The 22,748-nt window shown below is 43.9% G+C and overlaps 1 protein-coding gene across 1 annotated transcript in view; it reads left to right on the top strand.

Annotated features, from left to right (window-relative positions):
* Jag1 (jagged canonical Notch ligand 1) overlaps window positions 1-9,284 on the top strand; it is a 34,567-nt gene extending 25,283 nt beyond the window's left edge. Inside the window, exons 14-26 of the mRNA XM_012949433.2 lie at window positions 298-462; window positions 948-1,061; window positions 1,589-1,702; window positions 1,784-1,897; window positions 2,060-2,176; window positions 2,636-2,663; window positions 3,116-3,201; window positions 4,315-4,428; window positions 5,031-5,140; window positions 5,233-5,466; window positions 5,663-5,794; window positions 5,950-6,100; window positions 6,992-9,284. Of these exons, the coding sequence (XP_012804887.1) occupies window positions 298-462; window positions 948-1,061; window positions 1,589-1,702; window positions 1,784-1,897; window positions 2,060-2,176; window positions 2,636-2,663; window positions 3,116-3,201; window positions 4,315-4,428; window positions 5,031-5,140; window positions 5,233-5,466; window positions 5,663-5,794; window positions 5,950-6,100; window positions 6,992-7,449 (1,937 nt within the window). The 3' untranslated portion in view covers window positions 7,450-9,284. The remainder of the gene's footprint in view (window positions 1-297; window positions 463-947; window positions 1,062-1,588; window positions 1,703-1,783; window positions 1,898-2,059; window positions 2,177-2,635; window positions 2,664-3,115; window positions 3,202-4,314; window positions 4,429-5,030; window positions 5,141-5,232; window positions 5,467-5,662; window positions 5,795-5,949; window positions 6,101-6,991) is intronic.
* Window positions 9,285-22,748: the final 13,464 nt, after the last annotated feature.

Here is a 22,748-nt window from a genome sequence, read left to right as displayed (position 1 = left end):
GAGCTGGTCTTTTTGCCTTAATAAGCATTTAAAAAAACAAATCATATAGATGTCAAAGGTGTTGGGTGAAAGGATTTAAAAAAATCTTTGCAAAAGAATTCTGTCCAGGAGTTCTCAATTTTGCCTGTCATAGGTACATTGCTGGAGTTTTGGTCTCCAGGGTGCCTTTTGACGTCTCACCTCCTTAGCCAAAGTGCCCCTCTCCAACCAGACAGGCATGGATTAAGCCAGTACTTTGGTCAGGAATTCTGGGTCTGGGGGTCTGTGGCTGGATTCTGATCCCAAGCCTATCTTCAGTGATTGACAGCTGCACTGTGGCCATGGCTTCCAACGATACGCCTGAAGGGGTGCGGTATATCTCCTCTAACGTCTGTGGTCCCCACGGGAAGTGCAAGAGCCAGTCAGGAGGCAAATTCACCTGTGACTGTAACAAAGGCTTCACCGGCACCTACTGCCATGAAAGTAAGACTCCTCACCGGGAATGGAGCAACTGTGCCCCAACTCTTGCCACTGCCCAGCTTGGGGAGCACAGGAACTAGAATTGCTTTAGTCAGAAACTGAGGTAGAGGAGACCAGTAAAGGTTTATCTATCTGGGTTGCAAAACTGAGATTTCAACAGATCACCCAGCCATCTCTGAGCCTCTGCTCCTTTTCTGGAATGTTTTGGAATCTTACTCATTTGAGTGGTTCCTCTTTTCTTTAGAAGTTCCTTCCCTAAGCTCACCCAGTCAGTGTGAGAGGGCCTTAGAGAAAATGCAGAGGCACCTTGTTGGAAGCCTCTGCTTGGTAAGCTGCCTATCTGAGGAGAAAGGGTCCCTGGTAGAGTTGAGTATTGAGGTCCATGTGCATTTTCTCAGGAGGCAGCCCTGTGCTGTCTGTAGCACAGTGCTTGGCTATGACCTTGCTTGACCTTCACTTCCTCATTTCCCCTTTGCTTCCTTCTGCAGATATTAATGACTGCGAGAGCAACCCTTGTAGAAATGGTGGCACTTGCATAGATGGCATCAACTCTTACAAGTGTATCTGTAGTGACGGCTGGGAGGGGCCCTACTGTGAAACTAGTGAGTCTGGGCTTCTTTTGGGATTAATGGCACCCAAATGTGGGGTATGGGTAAGTGGGGGGAAATCCCACCTTCACCTGGGAAATCTTTCTTTGTAATGGAACTCTCTGGAAGTGAGAGCCCAGCATTCTCTGCACTGGAATTTCACTGGCCTTTAGTAAGGCCAATGACAGAGGTTAGAACTTCTGATGGTGAACTATGAAACTAGACTAGAAGTCAAGGAATATCTTTGCTTGCAAGGAAAGGATGTTTTCTTGTTTTGATCTTAATTTCTGTCCATCCTGATTTTAATCGCCATGGGAATTCCAGGGTACAGTATCCTGTATTCTCTCTTGCCTTATTTGTGGCATTCCTTCCCAGTTGGAAGCTTGTTTATTCCTTGAAAAGGGTGATGGTGTTGGAACTTTGGGTTGCTCACCTGTTCTTCAACATGGAGAGTGGAAGCAGGGAGTGAGGGTAGTTGTAGGAAAGCTTCATGCTGTGAGTGAACTTGGACTCTCCCTCAGCTCCTGTCTCTTTGGTTCTAGACATTAATGACTGCAGCCAGAACCCCTGCCACAATGGGGGTACATGTCGAGACCTGGTCAATGACTTCTATTGTAACTGCAAAAATGGCTGGAAAGGGAAGACCTGCCGTTCACGTAAGTGTCTCTACCTGAGTCCTATCTGTCTGCCTTGGGAAGATGTGACTGGAGGCTCATGCTGAGATTGTCTTCTTCCAGGTGACAGCCAGTGTGATGAGGCCACGTGCAACAATGGTGGCACCTGCTATGACGAAGGTGATGCATTCAAGTGCATGTGTCCTGGTGGCTGGGAAGGAACAACCTGTAATATAGGTAACTTTCTGCCCTGAGCCTGGGGGGTGGGGGGGCCAGTATGTGCAATGACAAGGCCAGCTGAACATACTGGCTGTTGGAGCTTTGGGTCATTCTTCGGGCATTGGCTATTATCCCTTCAGATTTAACTTGGGGAGGGTGGTCTTGTCTCTTGTCTCGTAGCCAGAAACAGTAGCTGCCTGCCCAACCCCTGCCACAATGGGGGCACCTGTGTGGTCAACGGCGAGTCCTTCACATGTGTCTGCAAGGAAGGCTGGGAAGGGCCCATCTGCACTCAGAGTGAGTGTTCTCCCCCTTGAACTCTCCCTGAGCTACTGGAGCCTGTTCTGACAGCCTTGGGGCCTTACAATCCAAACCAAAAGCAGGAATGTTTGATGACTGCCTTTATGTCACCTGGGTCCTTATTAATGACTTGATGGAATACAGCCCTGACCTGGGCATGAGAAAGTCACCCATGAGATAAGTGGAGACAGATGGCATGTCTGTTCCCAGCTTGGGGGTCTGACCAGCAGCCTGCCTGCCTTTCATTCTCCCACTCCTACCCCCACCCAGGCCTCTTCCTGTGTACATGTGTCCCACAGCACATGAAACTGAGTGTGGTGTGGGCCTGGTTCCAATTTAGCAGAGGTTTTGAGCTGGTGTTAACTGCAACTCCATCATTTCGGAATTATGGAACTATGTGGTATTTTTACTTCAGGCAAAGACCTTATTGAACTTATGGTTGTCTTTTCTTTGCAGATACCAATGACTGCAGCCCTCATCCTTGGTAAGTGAAGTGACCTTTTAGTTGGCACTTATCAGCTGTGATGCACCACTTGTGGGAATCCCCTGGGGACAGTGCTGAGCATGCACGTTCTGATGTAGGCACTCTGAGATGGGGCTGTGCTTTTCTAACAAGCTCCCAGGTACGCCTGCCCTGCTCCTCCATGGACCACACTTTAATTAGTCAGGTTGTGTCTTCATTTAGAGAAATGATTCTCAACCTTGGCTGCACGAGGGAATCATCTGGGAAGCTTCTAAAAGTCCTCATGCCTGACCTGCAATAGAGACCTAGGAAATTAGATTCTCCAGGGGTGGGGTCGAGGCATCAGTATTTTTCAAGTTCCTTAGGCGGTAGCAGAGGTGAGACTGATGGGCATGGCTTCATGTGATGAATGCTCAGGCAGCCTGGGTCATGGACTTTGAAGGTTGGTAACTGACACAGTCGTTTTCCCTTAGTTACAACAGCGGCACCTGCGTGGATGGAGACAACTGGTACCGGTGTGAATGTGCCCCTGGTTTTGCTGGACCTGACTGCAGAATAAGTAAGGACCATCCTGTTTGTTTTTCTCAATGGCTTTAGTTGCCTCTACTGCTCATTAGCCTTCACATTTTTTATGTTTTCAAACAAGACCATAGTTCTGACAAAACAAGTAATCTGCCTTCAGCTAGGATTAAGGTACTCTTGGCTGAGTCATCCCTAGTACTGGCTTGGTAGTTCCCTGGGTGGCCACAGCCTTACTTGTTCTTAGGAAAAGTGGCAGCTATAGAGTTTGTCTGGGGCCTTGAGGAAAGAGTGCTTTTCCTTGTGACTAACATGAAATTATGGGCAAGCTGATGCTAACCACAGCTGCACTGGTATAGTAAAGACCAAGCTATGTAGAAGGAGGGGCCTGGCTTTGTAGCTTCCATAGACTGGTCTGTGATGGGTTTAATCAGGCCCCAGAGAATGATTCAAACCAAAAAGCTGGAGGCAGACAGTATTACGAGCTTTTTTTTTTTTATTACTTACTATTCTTTTTGTATCCTTCACATATTCAAAAAAAAAAAAGTTGGAATAGTTGTACTGTAATTTTTTTTTGTTCTTTTCCTTAAATTGTTTGAAATTTTACTTGTACTTAAGATCTCCTGTCTGGATTGGCTAGACCACAACACTAGATGGGAATCAGTTATAAATATTTTATGCTTCTAAATCAGGTTTGGCAAATGACAGCCTGGGGGTCACATCTGCTGTACTGCCTGTTTCTGTAAATGATGTTTTACTTGTACATACGTAGAAAAGTGTAACTATCTGTGGCTTCTTGTGATGCTGCAAAGAGTCCAAAGTTCAGTCAGAGACCTTATGGCCTGTAAAGCTTAAAATAGTTGAGTTGATCCTTTTCAACAAGTTTGCCAGACTTGTGTCAGAGGAAAAGGAACTTTAGTAAAAAATGCCACTTCTAAGAATGTTTCTCAGCTGTTAGAAGCCAGGATAGTGGTGATCTTTCAGGGTCGGTGACTAGTAGGGGCTTTTGGGAGATTCATGATCAGTGGCATTACTTGGGTGTTGCTACATGAGTAGAAATTAACCAACCTTGTATTTAGTTAGAACTTGAATTTAAGTTTGAGTAATTTTTGTTTGCCATTGGAGCCTAAATTTAAATTCTTTTTTTCCCCAGATATCAATGAATGCCAGTCTTCACCTTGCGCTTTTGGGGCTACCTGTGTGGATGAGATCAACGGTTACCAGTGTGTTTGCCCCCTAGGGCAGAGTGGTACCAAGTGCCATGAAGGTAGGTGTGCAAGGCCCTGGATGCCTGTGTGTTATCTGGGTAAGCACTTACTGTATGACTGTTCACAATGGGGCCTATGGGGCCTATGCCCAGGGAGGAAACACATAGTGCGGGCTGCGGGGGGGGGGGGGGGGAGCAGGAGGGGTCATCCCCAAATAGGATGGTTGTTGATTTCTGTTCTCACAGTGATGTGTAATAAACAGTCTAAAAACTGGATGGTTATATTAAGTGTGTGTTTTGTGGCTTGTGGCATATTAAGTGGGCAGGATGTTATGCCAGGTCTAGTTCAGGTTGCCAGCTGCCTCTTGAGCATGCTCTTTTCTTGACAAATGGCAGGGGGGCACAGCTCAACTTTGAAAGCCTTGTTAAAGGGTCTCTCAGGTCACATCTGCTGATACTACATTAGTCAAAGCAGGGCACGTGGCCCAAGTGACAAGTCAGCAGGGACGGCCAGTACACATGCCCAGTGTTGTGGGAGGAATTGTCATCTTGTGGCAAAGGGCATGGGTGTAACCATTTCATAACATGGAAGGAGTGAGGAATTATGAACCATGACCCAGTGTGCAGAAAGAAACTCCTCCTCACGTATTTCTACCTCTCAGTTTCAGGAAAACCTTGCATCACCATGGGGAGGGTGCTACCTGATGGAGCTAAGTGGGATGAGGATTGTAACACTTGCCAGTGCCTGAATGGACGGATTGCCTGCTCCAAGGTAAGGCACTAGACTTCTGCAGTCCTCCACTGTTTCCACGTCATGGCTGGTCTTTCCTGCTAAGCCACTGGCTCTTACTTTCCTTTATCCAGGTTTGGTGTGGCCCAAGACCTTGTCTTCTCCACAAAGGACACAGTGAGTGCCCCAGCGGACAGAGCTGCATTCCCATCCTAGATGACCAGTGTTTTGTCCGCCCCTGCACCGGTGTTGGCGAGTGTAGGTCTTCCAGCCTACAGCCTGTGAAAACAAAGTGTACCTCTGACTCCTATTACCAGGATAATTGTGCAAACATCACTTTCACCTTCAATAAAGAGATGATGTCGCCAGTACGTAACAAGTTCTTTGGGGAGTGGTGTGTGTGTGTGCTTGTTTCAAAGGATACTTACAGGCTAGGGTCCTCTACTTCTTAAGACTGAATTCTTACAGCATAGGAAGGTTTGAATTGGGTTGATGAGAACAGGGGTCTTTTTTTTTTCCCATTGTGTTACACATGTATGGATTTTTTTTTTTAAACCATTGTAGGGCCTTACCACTGAGCACATTTGCAGTGAATTGAGAAATTTGAATATTTTGAAGAATGTCTCTGCTGAATATTCCATCTACATAGCTTGTGAGCCTTCCCTGATGGCAAACAATGAAATACATGTAGCCATTGTGAGTATACGACCTTTTTACTCCTAATTTTTCAATTGTAAGGGAGTTTAACATCAGTTATCCAGTGTCAAAATGCAGCCAAAACATTGATCATTGTCTGTATTGTCATGTTACTTTCAGTGAAGGCTGCCATCTGACAGTTTTGCTTTTTCTAGTCTGCTGAAGACATCCGAGATGATGGAAACCCCATCAAGGAAATCACAGACAAAATAATAGATCTTGTTAGCAAACGTGATGGGAACAGTTCTCTAATTGCTGCTGTGGCAGAAGTAAGAGTCCAGAGGCGACCTTTGAAGACCAGAACAGGTGAGTGCTTGGTGACAGGTCAAATCTATTTCATCGTGCCTCCAGCAAAGCATCAGATGGAGATGAACTGACAGTGCCCCTTGTATCTCAGGAGCCTGTGTACTGGTGAGAAGATAGATGAGCTTACTTGACCAATGCCACATGGCCCTTTTCCCCTACCAACAAGCCATGGGCACTATTTATTTGGTTTTATAAGGTAGGGTCTCTGTCTAGCCCAAGCTCACCTGAAATTCACTATGAAGTCTCATTGTGGCTTTGAACACACAGAAATCCTCCTATCTCAGCCATGTGTACTCTTGAAGGCTCTCATGCAGAAAAGATGTGCTCCAAATCCATTGCCCAGTCCTATACCTGCCCTGAGCTTGAAACAGGGCAGAGTCTTGCTTGGCCATTGTTGTCATGGCATAGCCTGTCCTGAGCACTGGGAGACACTGGCTCCACGGAGGCTGTATGGCCTCACACTCTGCTTCCTCCCCTGCCCCCCCCCCTTTTAATCTCGAGTATCATTGTTCTGGCCAAGGCAGGGACATCTAATCATTGGGAATTTGAGCTGTCCCCACTGGCATCAGTGTTCTGATCATGCTGAAAGCTAGCCTCAGTGTTGAGTTGCCTGAGTCATATTTGCCTGGACTTACCCTGAAACCATGCTATCCGTGTGGAGTCAGAGACTAGGAGCTGCCACCCTACCAGGTCTCTGGAGACAAAAGTGTCAGGGCCTCCAGGCCCAGCACTAGCTTATCAAGCTGTGAAGTGACAATGTGCAGTTGTGAGAAGGAACGTGTCCCCAGGCGCCCCTTTTGGTCACTCCGGACAGGAGAACCACTATGGGTATTCTTCAGTTCCCATGGTGACAGCTTTCTTGAGTTAATTGGTTCTGCGTCTGTCTTGTAGATTTCCTGGTTCCTCTGCTGAGCTCAGTCTTGACGGTGGCTTGGATCTGTTGCTTGGTGACGGCCTTCTACTGGTGCGTGCGGAAGCGGCGGAAGCCAGGCAGCCACACTCACTCAGCCTCTGAGGATAACACCACCAACAATGTGCGGGAACAGCTGAACCAGATCAAAAACCCCATTGAGAAGCATGGAGCCAACGCTGTCCCCATCAAGGACTACGAGAACAAAAACTCCAAAATGTCTAAAATAAGGACACACAACTCTGAAGTGGAGGAGGACGACATGGATAAGCATCAGCAGAAAGCCCGCTTTGCCAAACAGCCGGCATACACGCTGGTAGACAGAGAGGAGAAGCCCCCCAATGGCACACCCAACAAACACCCCAACTGGACAAACAAACAAGACAACAGAGACTTAGAAAGTGCTCAGAGCTTGAACCGGATGGAGTATATCGTATAGCAGACAGCGGGCACTGCTGCCCTAGGTAGTCTGAAGGGCACGTGGGGCTGGTAGTTCTTTACAGCTGTTGTCATCTTCTGGTCCAAACTGTGTTAATTTAAGTTCGACAAGCTGGCTGACACTGGCAATGGTAGTTTCTGTGGTTGGCTGAGAAATCAAGCGCTGAGTCTCACAGCTATGCAAAAAGTCATGAATGTGCCCTGGGTACGTTCCCCTGCAGCCGCCACATCGCCCATCGGGCTCCCAGGACCCTGCCCAGCCTCTAGGCTTTGAGCTTCCTCTTCTGCCAGAGGTCCTAATGGTGATGCAGTCTTAGGATCATAGTTTTATTTATATTTATTGACTCTTGAGTTGTTTTTGTATATTGGTTTTATGATGACATACAAGTAGTTCTGTATTTGAAAGTGCCTTTACAGCTCAGAACCACAGCAACTATCACAAATGAGTTTATTATTTATTTTTTTTATTGTATTTTTGTTGTTGGGGGAGGGGGGGCTTTGATGTCAGCTGTTGCTGGTAAAATGAAGAATTTAAAGAGGAAAAATGTGTCAAAAGTAGAATTTTTGTATAGTTATGTAAATAATTCTTTTTTTATTAATCACTGTGTATATTTGATTTATTAACTTAATAATCAAGAGCCTTAAGACATCATTCCTTTTATTTATATGTATGTGTTTAGAATTGAAGGTTTTGATAGCATTGTAAGTATATGGCTTTTTTTTTTTTTTTTGAACTTATTTTCTCATTACCTGTTGCCTATAAGCCAAAATTAAGGTGTTTGAAACTAGTTTATCTTAAAACAATAGGATGGGCTCTTGTGCCTGGGCATACTGATGGAACTTTTTTTGTACGATGTCAGATGTTAAAACACCTTCTATATAGCATCACTTTAAGACAAGTTTTAAGGACTGACTGAGGCAGTTTGAGAATTAGCCTAGAACAGGTTTTTTTGTTTGTTTGTTTGTTTGGTTTTGTTTTGTTTTTCTCCTCTCCTCTCTACTTTAGACTTGAAAAGCCAGACAGGCAGGTGATCTGCTACAACAGAGCAGTTTAAGGGAACAAACTGAGCTATGACTTAATGTAGCCAAAATGTGAGTGATTGAATATCATTAAAAATATCAAGTTGATTGTGTGAAGTTGGAAGCACGTCAATCTTATTTTGTAAATTCTGAGTTCTTTCTACCATTCGTATGTAAAACTGAACCACATGTAGGTTTGAGTTTTGTTGTCGTCTACTGCATTTAGGGAGTATTCTAATAAGCTAGTTGGATACTTGAACCATAAAATGTCCAGTAAGATCACTGTTGAGATTTTCCATAGCGTACACTGCCTGCCTTAAGTGAGGAAATCAAAGTGCTATTACTAAGTTCAAGTTCACAAAGGCTTATACAACAGAGTCATCTTGTTGGTTCACCCTGAGACCATGAGGATACTTTGTATTGTCCTGTTAGTGTTATGACCATAAAGATGCATCTTTGATGTGGTGTTCCTGGCAATAAATTTCGAAAAGTAATATTTATTAAATTTTTTTGTATGAAAACATGGAACAGTGTGGCCTCTTCTGAGCTTATGTAGTTGTGCTGGTTTTTGGTGGAAACCTTTGGTACCCCACTGACCTACCTGTGTTGGTCATCCTGTCTGGGCTGCAGCCCAGACAGGGACAGGAAGAAGTGCTCCACAGGACAGGGTCTTTGATAGAAAAAAAAAAATGCATCTGAAGCTCTCACCAAACCTTGGGGACCCCTACTGTGAAAGAACACAACCATGGCAGCCCCATTCCCTTGTTATTCAACAGCAAGTGTGAATACTGCTTGAATAAACATCACTGGATTATGGCTTACAGTGTGGAGGTGAATTGTTTGAGTTTCAACTCTTTGGAATTGGTGTAGATTTAGTGCTTTCTTGTCTCCTCCCTCCCCCTCACTCGTCTAGTGTTTGGATTAATATGATATCCTGCCATCATTGTAGACCACATCCTTGAGGCTTTTGTACATCTTAGCCATAGTGGTCAGGAGACAGTGTCTCTTGGCTGCATAGTGGGGAGTTCTGATAGGGGCCATGTGCTCACCACACTGGCCCAAGAAGTGCTGAGTCTCTTGACAATCAGACTGTGCCCCCACCTGTGCTCCTTGCCTATCTTCACATTGTAGGGTAGGGGAAGTTTGCTTCTGGTTCCTCCTCAGCAAAGGATGAGTCCTGGTGACAGCTTCCAGTGACTGGGTGGAGTCGCCCCCGAGTTCCCTGCTTCTGGTCAGCCAAAGCTCACCTTTGTCAGAACTGTTGGTAGCATTTGAGGCTTCAGGCTCATCTTCTGGACTTCACAGTATAACGGAAACTTGGCCAACAAATATTGAACAGAGGAAAAGCTTGGCATTTCTTTCTGGGGAATTATTTCTACTTTTTCAGATGGGCAACTTAATTAGTGATGAGCTTCAAACATCACTGCTGCCTTGAGCATATTCAAGGGCCCTGAAAGGATTCAGTGTGAACAGCCCCCAGAGTGAGGTTTCTGTGCCTCACTCAGGAAGCAGCTCAGGGATTCAGACAGCGCAGAGTCTGGATTCCCACGGTATCTCCCTGTCTTGGTGTAGCAATACTGTCATTAATTTCCGTGGGTAGACAGCTGGCTTTTGCAAGGTGGGGTCAGAGAGGGAGAAGCAGGGGACCCTATAAGCCAGCAGACAATCCGGTCAGACAGCACTGCATTCAAACAGCATTCTGAGGCAATACCTTGTCCTGGTGGTTTGTGAACTTGGATTCTGCAGGACCCTAGAATTCCTTGGATAGCTGCCAAGTAGTTTTGTGGCAAAAGAGAAAAATAATGAGCCTCTGCAATTCTTTATTCCAACAGGGAAGTGATCTTAAGATTCACCGGTGCTGTCTTGATGAGCCTTTGGTTCCCGCCATGGAGTAGTAGGAGGGCATAGGTCAGGCTCCTCTGGGGCACTGCTCTAAGACAGGATCTTAGTTGTGGAGAGAAGAAAGCAGAGGAGCTCTAGTTATCCTGGGGTCAGGGGTGGAAAAGAGGACTCTGCCCTTACCACTCCCCAGAGATGTACTCAGCCCTCCTTAAAGAGGTCCTGGGAGAGAAAAATTTCCATCCAGAAAGCTCACTAGCTAGAATTCTAGCACTGGATTATATCATGAAATATAGGAAAGAATTAACTTGAAGCTGATGGTTTTAGCATGGGACAACCCTTGAGGTTCTGGACTTACTTATGTGATGAAGTATTAGGAAGTGGTGGGGGGTCCAGTATACCATTCTTGACTAAGTGCAAGTGAGGCTGTCATGAGAAGTATGACTTGTGTTTTCTTAAATGCAGATTTTCAGGCCTAGCCCAACAACTTGTTGGGCCATTTTTTTTTCAACAAGCGCATGCTCTCTCTCTCTCTCTCCTGTTCTTTCCTGCTTAGCTATATTCAGTAAAATTGAAGAACAACCCTGCTAATGTACTAAAGTATAAGCTGTTCATTAATTACAATGTTTTTCCTCCTTGTTAAACTGAATTAAGTAGCCTGGAAGCCAGTTTGTTGCTAAATTGCCACCTGACATCATTTTTTAAGTAAAATAATTACACTACCCCTTGAGCAAGTTGTGGTCTAAGTGCTTCATCTTTATTAGCTGATCTGAGGGGTCAGTGAGTCAAAGGTAACTTATTTAGAAATATTTCTTAGGGTAGGAAAGAGAGCAAGCAGTGTAGGTTTCTCACCTTTCTAAGCAGCTGACACCTGCTAGTCCCAAAGTGAGGAAGTGTGCAGCTAAAAAATAAAAAAAAAAAAAATCTGCCTTTAAATAAGGAAAAAAGTCCTACAGGCCCATAGGGGTTTGAACTTGGGCTGTGCAAAGCTCTACCACTTCCGTTTTGACCGGGTCTCTTTCTTGTCTCTACTGGGAATGAGAAACAGGAGTTCAGAGGTTCCTGGTCAGGGAAGACACCAGCACAAGGGTTATGGGAAGCCTTCTCCTGCCCATGTGTATTTATACTTTGTAAGCTCTGATTCATCCAAGCGTTGGAACAGAAATCTGCTTCCCGAGGTTCTGTTTTTAAATAGATAGTTTGCAAAAACAACAATTATTTTCTTAACATTTTTTTTTCCACCCCACAAGCAGCTAAACATCCTGGCTCAGGCGATGTTAGTCTCCAACAATGCCAACAAAACACAGCACAATGATCTAAGGTAGCAGAGTACCCCTGCGGCAGTTCTTTGGGGCTCTGGGCCCAGAATTCTTAAAGTTTAGAAGCCATTAGGGCTGTCTCGTTGCATCCCTTTAACCTCACCAGGTATTTCTTAGTGTACTGAAAGTAACAAATTTTCCTTTGTGCATAATTGCTTTCCAATGGTTGTGGGAAGGGGAAGCTAGCAGGACTTGGGGGAGAAACGCTTGCAGTGCTGTGGCATGATGTGGTTGCCTGGCAGTCGGCAGTGGAGGGCCCTAAAATCTGCAGGGCATCTTTGAGACAGTGTAGACAGGGCAGGGCTCCCTTGCTTTGGATGTTACTTGCTCCTGCATGCCAGGCACAACCTTCTTGGCATAACATGGGTTTCTTTCAAGTCCAAAGTAGCTTTTACAAGTCTCAAATTATGTATCATTATGCACGGGTCCAGTATTAACCTGTGACATGCAAGTCAGAGAAATTAGAGTAAAGGTTCTTAAATCCAGTAAGAACCTTGAATGGAAATCTGCCCACAGCCTCCCACAACCCACCCCCTCCCCAACCCATCCCTCTGCAAATATCTAGACCAGAATATCCAAGGCTTGAATTACCCACAGAGTAAAATCAGGTACCAGCAACATGAAAGTCAAAGCTTTGTTCTAAAGATGTGTTGCCCTGGCAGGGCTCACCTGTGGTTGTGGAGAAAGCACAGGTTTGCAGCTGGCTTCCTAAATGACTACTCAGGTAACCACACGAATTGCAACCCCCTTCTCCCCCTACCCATTTTTCACTGAAAAGTGAAAAGCTGCTTGCTTTCATCCTCACAGAGATGCGTGCAGTTGAAAGCCTTCATGGTAGGCTCACTTAATGTAAGTGGTGACCTTACCCATTAAAGAACTTTCCTAGGAGGATAAACTGAGGCCTGGAGAGGCTTAGCACTTTGATAAGACAGCAACAGCAAGGGCTTTGGGAATCCTGTGTCCAGGGCTGCTTTCTTTTGTGCTTTACCTGAATTTGGCCAGGTTTACACTAGGATCCAGCCTTGGGTGTGATTTTCACAAGTGAAGTTCTGGAGATCAGTGAGAGATGGCTCAGCAGTTAAGGGACTTGCCTGCAAAGCCTAACGACCCAACTTCCATCTCCCTTCTTGCACCAAGTGGCACATGGCATCTGGAGTTCATTTGCCAGTGGCTAGAGACACTGGTGTGCTCATTCTCATTCTCTATCTGCTTGCAAATAAATACATAAGAGCCAGGTTTGGTGGTGTACGCCTTTAATCCCAGCACTCCGCAGGCAGAGGTAGGAGGATCACTGTAAGTTCGTGGCCACGCTGAGACTACATAGTTAGTTCCAGGTCAGCCTCGACCAGAGTGAGACCCTACCTTGAAAAATCTAAATAAATAAATAAGTTATGAATTTTTAAAAAGGGGAAAGCTCCAGGAAGACCTCAGGAAATTTGAAAAGGCAGTATGACTGAGCTCAGGTACCATTGCCTAGAAAGTGGCATCTTTATAAATTGGGGAGCAATGGGGTATTTTCTGAATCAAAGGGAGATTAAATGCCCTGTTTCTTTGTAGACTTCCCCTTTGTTCTTGGGTAGTTTCAGACTTCCTTTATAAGCTCTGCTGCATAGAATTAGAAAACGAATCTCAGGAAAAGGGATTCTGAAAGGAAACCAACAATTGCCCTTGGCTCAGCTTCCACTCCTCCCTGCCCGTGTGCACAGCCACCCGTGTTCTGGGTTGCGGTGCCGAGCCCACCTCAAGATGAGTCCCAGCTGCAACTATTCTGGCTGAAGCAGTTACATGATTAGACTTCATCAAGTGTGTGTGCGATCCCTCCTAACTACACCCACTTCCTTTGCAGGTTTCTTCCAGATTACAACAGAAAAGCCACCTGAGCAGTTTATAATAGTAAAACCTCTTGAATGTGCCCTAGTTTGCTACATCCAGTGGGCAGCTGGCTGCCAGAGACACATCCAGGAGTTCCTAAAATTGCCTTAGGTAGCTCCACTCCCTCTCCCACCTTGGGTGGATGGATTAGAAATGGACCCACAAGACATCTTTTACCTGTCTGTCCTGGTTTGTTGTGTCAGGGTGGCCAGCCTTATCCTCTGCACTGAGATACCCATGCAGAATAACTTGGACAAACCTCATCCAGGGAACAGGAACATAAACCCTCCAAGTTCAAGACTGGAACATTCAAGGAGCACTCCCTGGATTTGTGATCAATGCTTTTTTGGATATATGGCTCAGAAAATTCAAAACACCAAGTAGATAAAGAGGATGGCACAAGACTGAGAAAAGCACCTCTGAGTAAAGAAAAAGAGGGAGAAGGGCTGAAAAGGGAAGAGGGTCAGGCCTCACCACACCCTTCTCACTTTCTACAAACTCCATGGCCCACTGGTTCTAGTGTCCTGTGAGTTCACACTTGACAGTGCTGGCTGTAGTGTAGTTATCAGAAATCCTGAACTTTTCCTCTGCTGCTGCATGGGCCTGGCCTGCCACTTGTTACTTTAACCTTGATTTGCCAAGCCAGGCTGTATGCCATGTGGGCAAGTACATTTGAGCCATACTTCCTTGATTACAAAGCTCTTCCTTCCAAATCTGTGTATTGGAATTTTCTCTCACTGTAGCCTCACAATAGCTTCTGGGCTTTAGGTTTGTAACGTGTCCATTTAAATGGATCACCAACTTGACAGGACTTATAATCACCTGTGCTGGAGTAGTTACATTAGGTTAGCCTCTAGGTATGCCTGTGAGAGATTATCTTGACTAGGTAATTGTGGTGGGAAGACCCACCTTAACTGTGGGTGGCCATGGACTCTGTAAAGAGGAGAGCAAGCTGTCTGAGGACCAGCATGCATCACTCTTGGTTCCTCACTGTGGATTGAACACGACCAGCTACCTCAGTCCAGTTCCTCCTTCCATGCTTCCTCCACCATGATGGACTGTAACCTCAAACTAGAAGCTGAAATAAACCCTTCCTCCCTTAATTTTTTTTTTTTTTTCCCCGAGGTAGGGTCTCACTCTAGCCCAGGCTGACCTGGAATTCACTATGGTGTCTCAGGGTGGCCTCGAACTCACGGCGATCCTCCTACCTCTGCCTCCCAAATGCTGGGATTAAAGGCATGCGCCACCACGCCCAGCTAATTTTTTTTTTTTTTTTTGGTCAGGTATTTTGTCCCAGCAATGATAAAACAACCAATACAGACAAATTTGGGTAAAGTGGCCAATATTCTTTGTGCCTTAGTTTCTTTACCTGTTGTAGTATCAGTGAGCATGTGGCATTGTTAATATTCATCAAAAGAGCTGTAGAAAAAAATGTATGTTACTGGTAGTATTTAACCAGCCTGCAAAAGGATGCAAATCCATTAAAGATTAATGAATAATTAGATTCCAAATACAGTCTCCTTTCTCATTGGCATTAAACATAGCCCATGTCAGAGAAGAGCTAAGGGCTATTGGATTTAGTGTTAGGCAAAAACCATGATGGCCCTCAAAGATTTCTAGCCTCTGGTAACTCAACCACCAATCCAGTTCAGCAGCACATTTGGCAGATAAAAAGTCTCAAATCAGGGTTTGTGTGTGTGTGTGTGTGTGTGTGTGTGTGTGTGTGTGTGTGTGTGTTTTCCCTCCAAATAAAATTTTCTCTGGCCACAAAAGAAGAGAGAAGATTCAAAATGTACAAGAGATTTAAGGCAATAGAGGTTTCTCAATTAATAAAATAGAAGGGGCCTCCTGACAAGGAGCTAAGAACACTTCTAGGAAATCCCTGGCCAACAGCCAGCAAGACAATGGGCATCCTAGTCCTGCAGCTGCAAGGAACTAAATTCAGTTAGCAATGCCAAAGAGCTTAGAAACAGACCTTTTCTGGCCTGAGCCTTTATTTAGATGTGGATGGAACATAAACTGACACCTTGATTTCAGCCTATGAGACACCAAGAGGCGATCCAGTTAAAATGTGTCATTAACAGTGAGATAATAAATCTGTGTGCTTTTAAGGCACTATGGTCATAGCAATTTGTTATAAGGCAATAGAAAACTACTGGCCCCTTACAAAAGGAATAGCAGTAAGCCATGATCACATATAGATGTGCTATTTGGTTGTGACTATACAAATGGTCTGTTTTTTCCTTGATCAATTCAGCACTTGCTTCCAACTACGGGACTAAAAAAAAAAAAAAAACTTGGTGACCAATTAAATCTTATCCAGTGTGTGGTCTGCATGTTTAGATCGCTGACCACAGCCTGTGAATGATGAGAAACAAAACATAGTGCTCACCTATCCTTCCATCCCCAACCACTGCTTGATAAAATTAGCCCTGAGGACTAGAAAACAGTGAAATAGTGTAGGGCCAGTTTTCAGTTATGAAAGGACCTGATATTGGGCTGCTTTTCTTTTTGTTCCTCAGTGAGGTTTTCAGTGAATACCTTTTGTAATGGCCCCTTCCCTTTGAGGCCTTTCCCTCCATGGCTGTCATTCCTGCATGACAGCTTCCACCCTTCCCCCCCCACTCTGGATGCAGAAGAGGCTACTTGTCAAGGCAAACTTTCCGCATCTCCTTCTAAGGCTGCTCTAAGATGGTGGGCAACTGCTCTAGGTAGACTTGCATAGTTGCTGGCAAAAAAAAAGACTACGGTTTTTCTTGAATTCACAGTTTTCCTAAAATATTCTTGGCATCTGGAATTAGACCTAATGAACATGCAAAACAGAGCCAAATTTATTCCTGCAACCAGACCTATCAGAACATGAAATTTAATAAACCAGCCTCAAGGAATGCTGCCTTCAAGGAAAAGCATTAACAATTTGCTGCAGGAAACACACAGGAATGGACAGTCTGCTTGCCTTTGAGTCAGAACAGAGATTTTAGATGAGATCTAGAATTTTCTTTCAACTAAAGATTGTTAGCATCAAAGAACCCCAACACCAAGACTCTGTCTTCTGAAGAACTCTTATTCCCAGAAATGCTTTCACATGGATAGGGCCCTTTCCACTGGTAAGCCACTGGAGAAAACTTGGCCATATGCCCCAGACTCTGCACATGGGTTTCCTACTGAGCAGAATGGCACTGAGGAAAGGCTCACTCAGGAACCATTTTTAAGAATATACATATAGGAACAGGTGTGCGGGCACATACCTTTAATCTCAGAACTAGGAAGGCAAAGGTAGGATGATCACCATGAGTTCAAGGCCACCCTGAGACTACATAGTGAAATCTAGGTCAATCTGGACTAGAGTGAGGCCCTACCTTGAAAAACCAGAAAAACAAAAAGAAGAGAATATACAAATAAGGCTGGAGAGATGGCTCACTGATGGTTAAGGTACTTGCCTACAAACCCTAAATACTTAGGCTCAATTCCCCAGTACCCATGTAAAGCTGGTTGCACAAGGTAGCACATACATCTGGAGGTTGTTTGCAGTGGATAGAGGCCCTGCTTCACCCATTCTCTCTCTCTCTCTCTGTTTGCAAATTAATAAAAATTGAAAAAGAATATACAAATAAAGCCATGCTGGCTTTCACAAGCCTCTGTTCTTTCCAGGGTAGTCCTGTGATACATCCAAAACACCAGACCCAGCCTTCCACATTCTGGCTAGAGGTCATCCGATTTACCAGCCCACCTTTTTCTTCTGACAACAGGAATGGATGAGCTAGGATGAACCCTCCCAGACACCCAGAGTGGGTTTGGGAATGAGTCCTCTATGTTTTTCTCACCAGTCAAGGTTGAATTAAAAGGGCCTTGAGAGCCACTGGGCTTAGAAAAATTCCCAGTGAATCCATCATCTGCCTCCTCTGGAGCAGGGGCTACCATCTATCCACAGTTCAGGGACAGGTGGAGAGAGGGGTGTGAGGCACTTAGGGGAAACAAGAGCTGTGTGTGTCCTTGTGTACGTATGAGTGGTGGTGGTGGTATGTGTGTGTGCATAGTACGCCTTAAGCAGAGACAGGACTAGTAACAGGAGAGCAGGCGAAAGAGCGTGGGAGACTGGGAACTCATTTATAAAACTTCTTCTGCCCTAAAGCAAGTCAAACTCCCCGCTGAGGCGTGCTTTCCCTTCCTCCCTTTGGAGTCTTATGTGCTGAAGTGACCTCCGCCCCCCACCCCTCCTCCAAGAGGTCAGCAGCGCTCTGCTCACCCTGACACACTCAGCCTTCTGGGGTTTGGCTGCCTTAGAGTCAGGACGAGAGAAGTCTTCAGCTCTAGTTTTTGAGAGAAAAGCTGCAGTAAATCTCATGCAGAAGCAAGTCATTTTCTTTTTCAAGAAATATGTACATGTATAAATATAAGCATTATGATTAAAAAAAACTTTTGGGAACTGTGCAGAAAGCAAAAAGCAACTGTACTTCACCAGAGTCCTTGCACAGCCTACTTCACCCACTAAAATAAATCAGGCTGGGTAATGAATGAGGTTTTAAGAAATGTAACTGAACTTAAGTACAAGGTCAGTATCTCATCCTAGGTAATCCTTCAGAGGATGAGAAACTCTCCTGATTTTCCCACAGGGTTATTTCACATGCGCTTCCTGAGCCAAACTATTTTAAAAGCGTTCATTCTTCCACTGCTCTGCCAAATGCTAGCCTGAGATTCACATGCACTTTTAGAGAGACTATTAATGATATTAATGATCATGGATCAAAGGCAAACCCCAGAGGTTTATGTAAAAACTTCAGACAATTATTTAGGCACTTTAAAAACTCATCTTCTGAATGAGGGTAACAATTTCTCAGTGTTGCCAAAGATGAAATGGTGTTTGTATGTGCAGTGTCCAGTGCAGCACAGCAAATGCTGAGGGGCCTAGGAAAAATAAAGCACACCTGATTAAAGTGCATGATGTCTCACAGACACCTGGTCTCCAAGCTTTCCAGCTCATCTTTCTGAAAGTAGGTACACTTTGGATTTGCAGAAAACCCTTTTCTGAGGGACACTCTCAGTGATTAGTCAACCTTGCCTCTTAAAATCTGGTAGTTACATGAGTACACATATACCCATTTTTGAGACATTATTTGAAGAGCTTTAAAAATACCAACATCCAGGCCCAACCAACCTCAGACTGTGCCAACAAGCTATGCAGGTGATTCGAACACATGGCTACCATAGAGAGTCATTCTTAAACAGATGGAGAAATTAATACATGGCAGTGTGCATACTTCAGCATTCAAAGAACTATGGGTGACACTTAAAACATTTCATTTAAAAATATTTTATTTTTATTTATTCATGAGAGAGAGAATGAGAACGAATGGGTGTGCCAGGGCCTCCAGCCACTGCAAATAAACTCCAGATGCATGCACCACCCTGTGCATCTGGCTTACATGTATCCTAGAGGATTGAACCTGGGCCTTTGGCTTTGCAGGCAAGTGCCTTAATTGCTAAGCCATCTCTTCAGCCCAAAACATTTCATTTTAAAAAATTATTTTGTATTTACTTATTTTTCAATATTTTATTTACTTGCAAGCAGAGAGATAAATAGAAGAGAGACAGACACAGAGAATGGGCACTCCAGGGCCTCTAGCCATTGCACATGAACTCCAGATGCATGTGCCACTTTGTGCATCTGACTTTACATGATTTCTGGGGAACTGAACCCAGGTTGCAAAGCCTGCTGGCCAGGGTTCAGTACCCTAGGTTACCCACAGAAAGCTGGATAGGCATTTGTTTGCAGCAGCAAGAGACACTGGCATGTCCACACACACACACACACATATTAATAAATAAAAATAGGCCTGGAGAGATGGCCCAACAGTTAAGTCACCTGCTTGCAATGCCTAACAACCCTGGTCCTGGCGCAGCAGAGACCCAGACTTGCTGTTACATAGTCCCTGAGCTCCAGCCCAGGCTCCATGTTCAGGGCAGGGCATTTTTCCCATGGGTAAGGCTGCTTGGTGAACCACATGACTAAAACACTCAACACTAACCATGATGACCAAAGCACCAATGCAGGCTGGGCTTCATCATTTGTAGCCATTCTTAGCAGCTCATGCACAGGATCACTGCATTTCCACTTGATATTGAGAAGGTCAGGGATAGGACAAGGGAAACCTATTTTCAAGTGACTAGAGAGACCAGAATTACTGAAATATAAGGCAATGTGGAGAAAGAGTTGTCTCAGGACTTGAAGGTCATGTATTTAAAGCCCCACATACAAGACCTATACCTCTGTTGGGAGCAGAAGTGGGAACACAATGACATGGTAAAGAGCACCCAGAATCTGTCTTTCTCACTGAATTTTCTATACCTAAAGCTGGAGGGCTAATGGTTTAAACAGCCCCTTTAATTAAGTTTCCAAACTGAAGAAAGGCTCTAGGAGTTTAAAACATATTCAGAAAAGGGAAGTTTGAATATACATTCCATGATGCTAATTCTCCTGTTTCAAAAATATTTTTATTTATTGATTGAGTGATTGATTGATTGACTGATTGATTTGAGAAAGGGAGAGATAGGGCTTGTTGCCACTTCAAATAAACTCTACACTCATATGCTAGCATGCTTTGCATGAAGCACCTTTAACAGCAGATCAATCTCTCTAGCCCTTAATTTACTTGTTTTTAAAGAACAGAAGTACAGCACACACACAGGTCATGGTGGCACATCCCAGCACTCAGGGTGCAGATGAAGAACTGAGATTTTGAGGTGAATTTAGGTTACTTAGAGAACATAAGAAGAGTCTGGTCTACAGTGTGACCCTCTCTCTCTGCATAAAACAAAACAAACCCCCTAGTAATAAGAAAATAAAATAAATTTTAAAAAGTGACACACTAAGTTTTAAACAATTTTTCTCTTTATTCAAAAGCAGGTATTTTCACCACATAAACACTTTTATCCCTATACATTCAGAACTATTGAAGCCACGCAGACAGTTTAAAACAAATGAGAAGACAGGAGCTCTCCTGGCAATGATGGCTGTACTTGGCTTTCTAACTCTATTACAGACACTCATTCTGGGAATCTTCCTGATCAGATGTGTCAGGGAGCCAAAGGGTTGATTTTACTGATCTTGACCTAAGTAAATTAAGAATCAAAACGTTTTGGTAAGGAATTGTATGCAATGGCAATTTAGTGTGACATGGTAGTTTTGGTAACATGCTACAAATAAAATTTATTTGAATATGATTATCTGAACCCACTACTGAATAGTTCATAGATGATTAAAGATAATTTCATCCATCTAAGTCTCTTCTGTTATGTTACATATTGACAGCCATCTGTTCCCTGTCTTGTTAAATATATATAGAAACCAAATTAGAGGGAGTTCTACAGATTTCTGAGAGTTTAATTATACCTTGAAAGTATAATACCAATGATATATAAGGTTGAACTTCAGTACTAGTAATTAGCTGAATTAACTTCATTTTACAATACTTAATTTATTTTGTACTGAGGAAGGCTTTAAACTATTTAAGAGAGACCAGCTTAATTTTGATTTGTTTTTTGGTTTACTTGCTCCAACTTGTTTCGATTCATTACCGTTTCAATACTAAGGAATGAACTCTCTTGTCTTGACAAACCAAGCATGGAAATTTCCTCATAAGAGAAAAGAAGAAATTAAAATTATTTCCATCTTCAAGTCACAGCATGCTGCATAGCATGCTGGCTCCTGGGAAAGCGGCTTGTTACTGCAAAGGATGGCCACTCACTACAGCTTTGTGGAAATATTACAGTGGGGCCTGCCAAGCGCTCATGGAAATGTCAATGGCGACACTGATCCCAGACCATTCTCTTGGGCCCAGAGGTTTCCTTCTGTGTCTGCACTGGCCAACTTCTTTCTGAAATCAAAGACCACTGATATACACAGTAACTTCTGCTGAAATCCAAACATGATGCCAAAAAGAAAAGTTACACTGTGATATCAAGCCCTTGATTCCCCAAGATACACTCTGAGCTGTTTCACTCAGAGAGAAGCTATGTTCTTCATAGATTGGTCAAAGTCCAGAGAGGGTCTGACACATGCAAAATACCCACTCTAGGGTGGTTTATGAAAAAATACACTTTCCATACTTTTTTGGTATTAAAGTAGGGAACAAAAAGCTGAGGACTTACTCCCTTCTCAGAGCCAAATGTTTGCTCCTTTGCATTTATCGAATCATATGCATATCTGAATGACGGCTAGCCTCTAGTGGCAGAGAAAAGCAAATGTATAAGAAAAATCACATGGATTGTTCCCACACATTTCTTGTATGTGAACATTTTTTAATAATAGCCAATTGCCATCTTTTAAAATGTCATTTGAAAGCACATGGAAAAGGCTTTGAATCCAAGACACTGAGAAAGTTAGATTGCAGTTATAACTTTAATTAAATTTTATTAACATCTTCAAGCATCAGAGTCATAGGGACTTGAATCTAAATTTAATGTGGAATATTATATAGTTGAAGAATTTGTTGTTTTTGACTATCAATATTCATGTGCTCAAACTTTCAGATGCCAAATTATTATGATTGTTAGGAAAATAAAAAACACATCATTCCCAATAGTAGAGAGTCTTTCATATCACACCTAATAAACAATAATAAAAAAAACCTTGGCATCCATTTTCTCTTTTGTCCCAATATGCAAAGAACACAAAATCACTTAAGTAACAAGAGATTCAGACATGTGGAAGGAGAATGCTTAAAGGCAAAACTCCTCATAGGCCGCAGTGAGGAAGCCCAGAACTATTCCCTGTTAATCTAACCAGAATCTTGTTAGAAGAGAAAGCTCAGGGACATACCTAAGTTATAAGCAAGAGCAAGCCTCCTCTATGACTTACCCCAGTGTTCGGATAAACTACCTGTAAGGTTCTGACCATCATAAACATAACTCTCAGCTCCCTAGGTACTGTAGCTGGCATACAATAGAACCTGGGAACTACGTGACTTGCATACCAAGCCCAGTTGTTTCACAAATTTGAAGAAGCATGAGTGTATGTGTGAGCACGTGGCTCTAGCTGATGAGCTCAGGCCCATAGTAGCCAGGCTGGAGGAAATAAGTACGTTGGAAGCCTTCAGTTAATGCCTCAGAGGTCTTAAACCTGAGCATAGTTCAGAATTACAATTCTTATTTGGTAGATCTGTGAACCCTCTGCCCCCACCCCCACGTTCTGATTATGATGCTAGTCCTAGGACCATATTCTAAGAACTGCTAGTCTATCTTCACCGCCCTG

Source organism: Jaculus jaculus, chromosome 8 (assembly GCF_020740685.1).
Source record: "Jaculus jaculus isolate mJacJac1 chromosome 8, mJacJac1.mat.Y.cur, whole genome shotgun sequence".
Classification (NCBI taxonomy): Eukaryota; Metazoa; Chordata; class Mammalia; order Rodentia; family Dipodidae; genus Jaculus; species Jaculus jaculus.
This window is presented reverse-complemented; position numbering and strand designations above follow the sequence as displayed.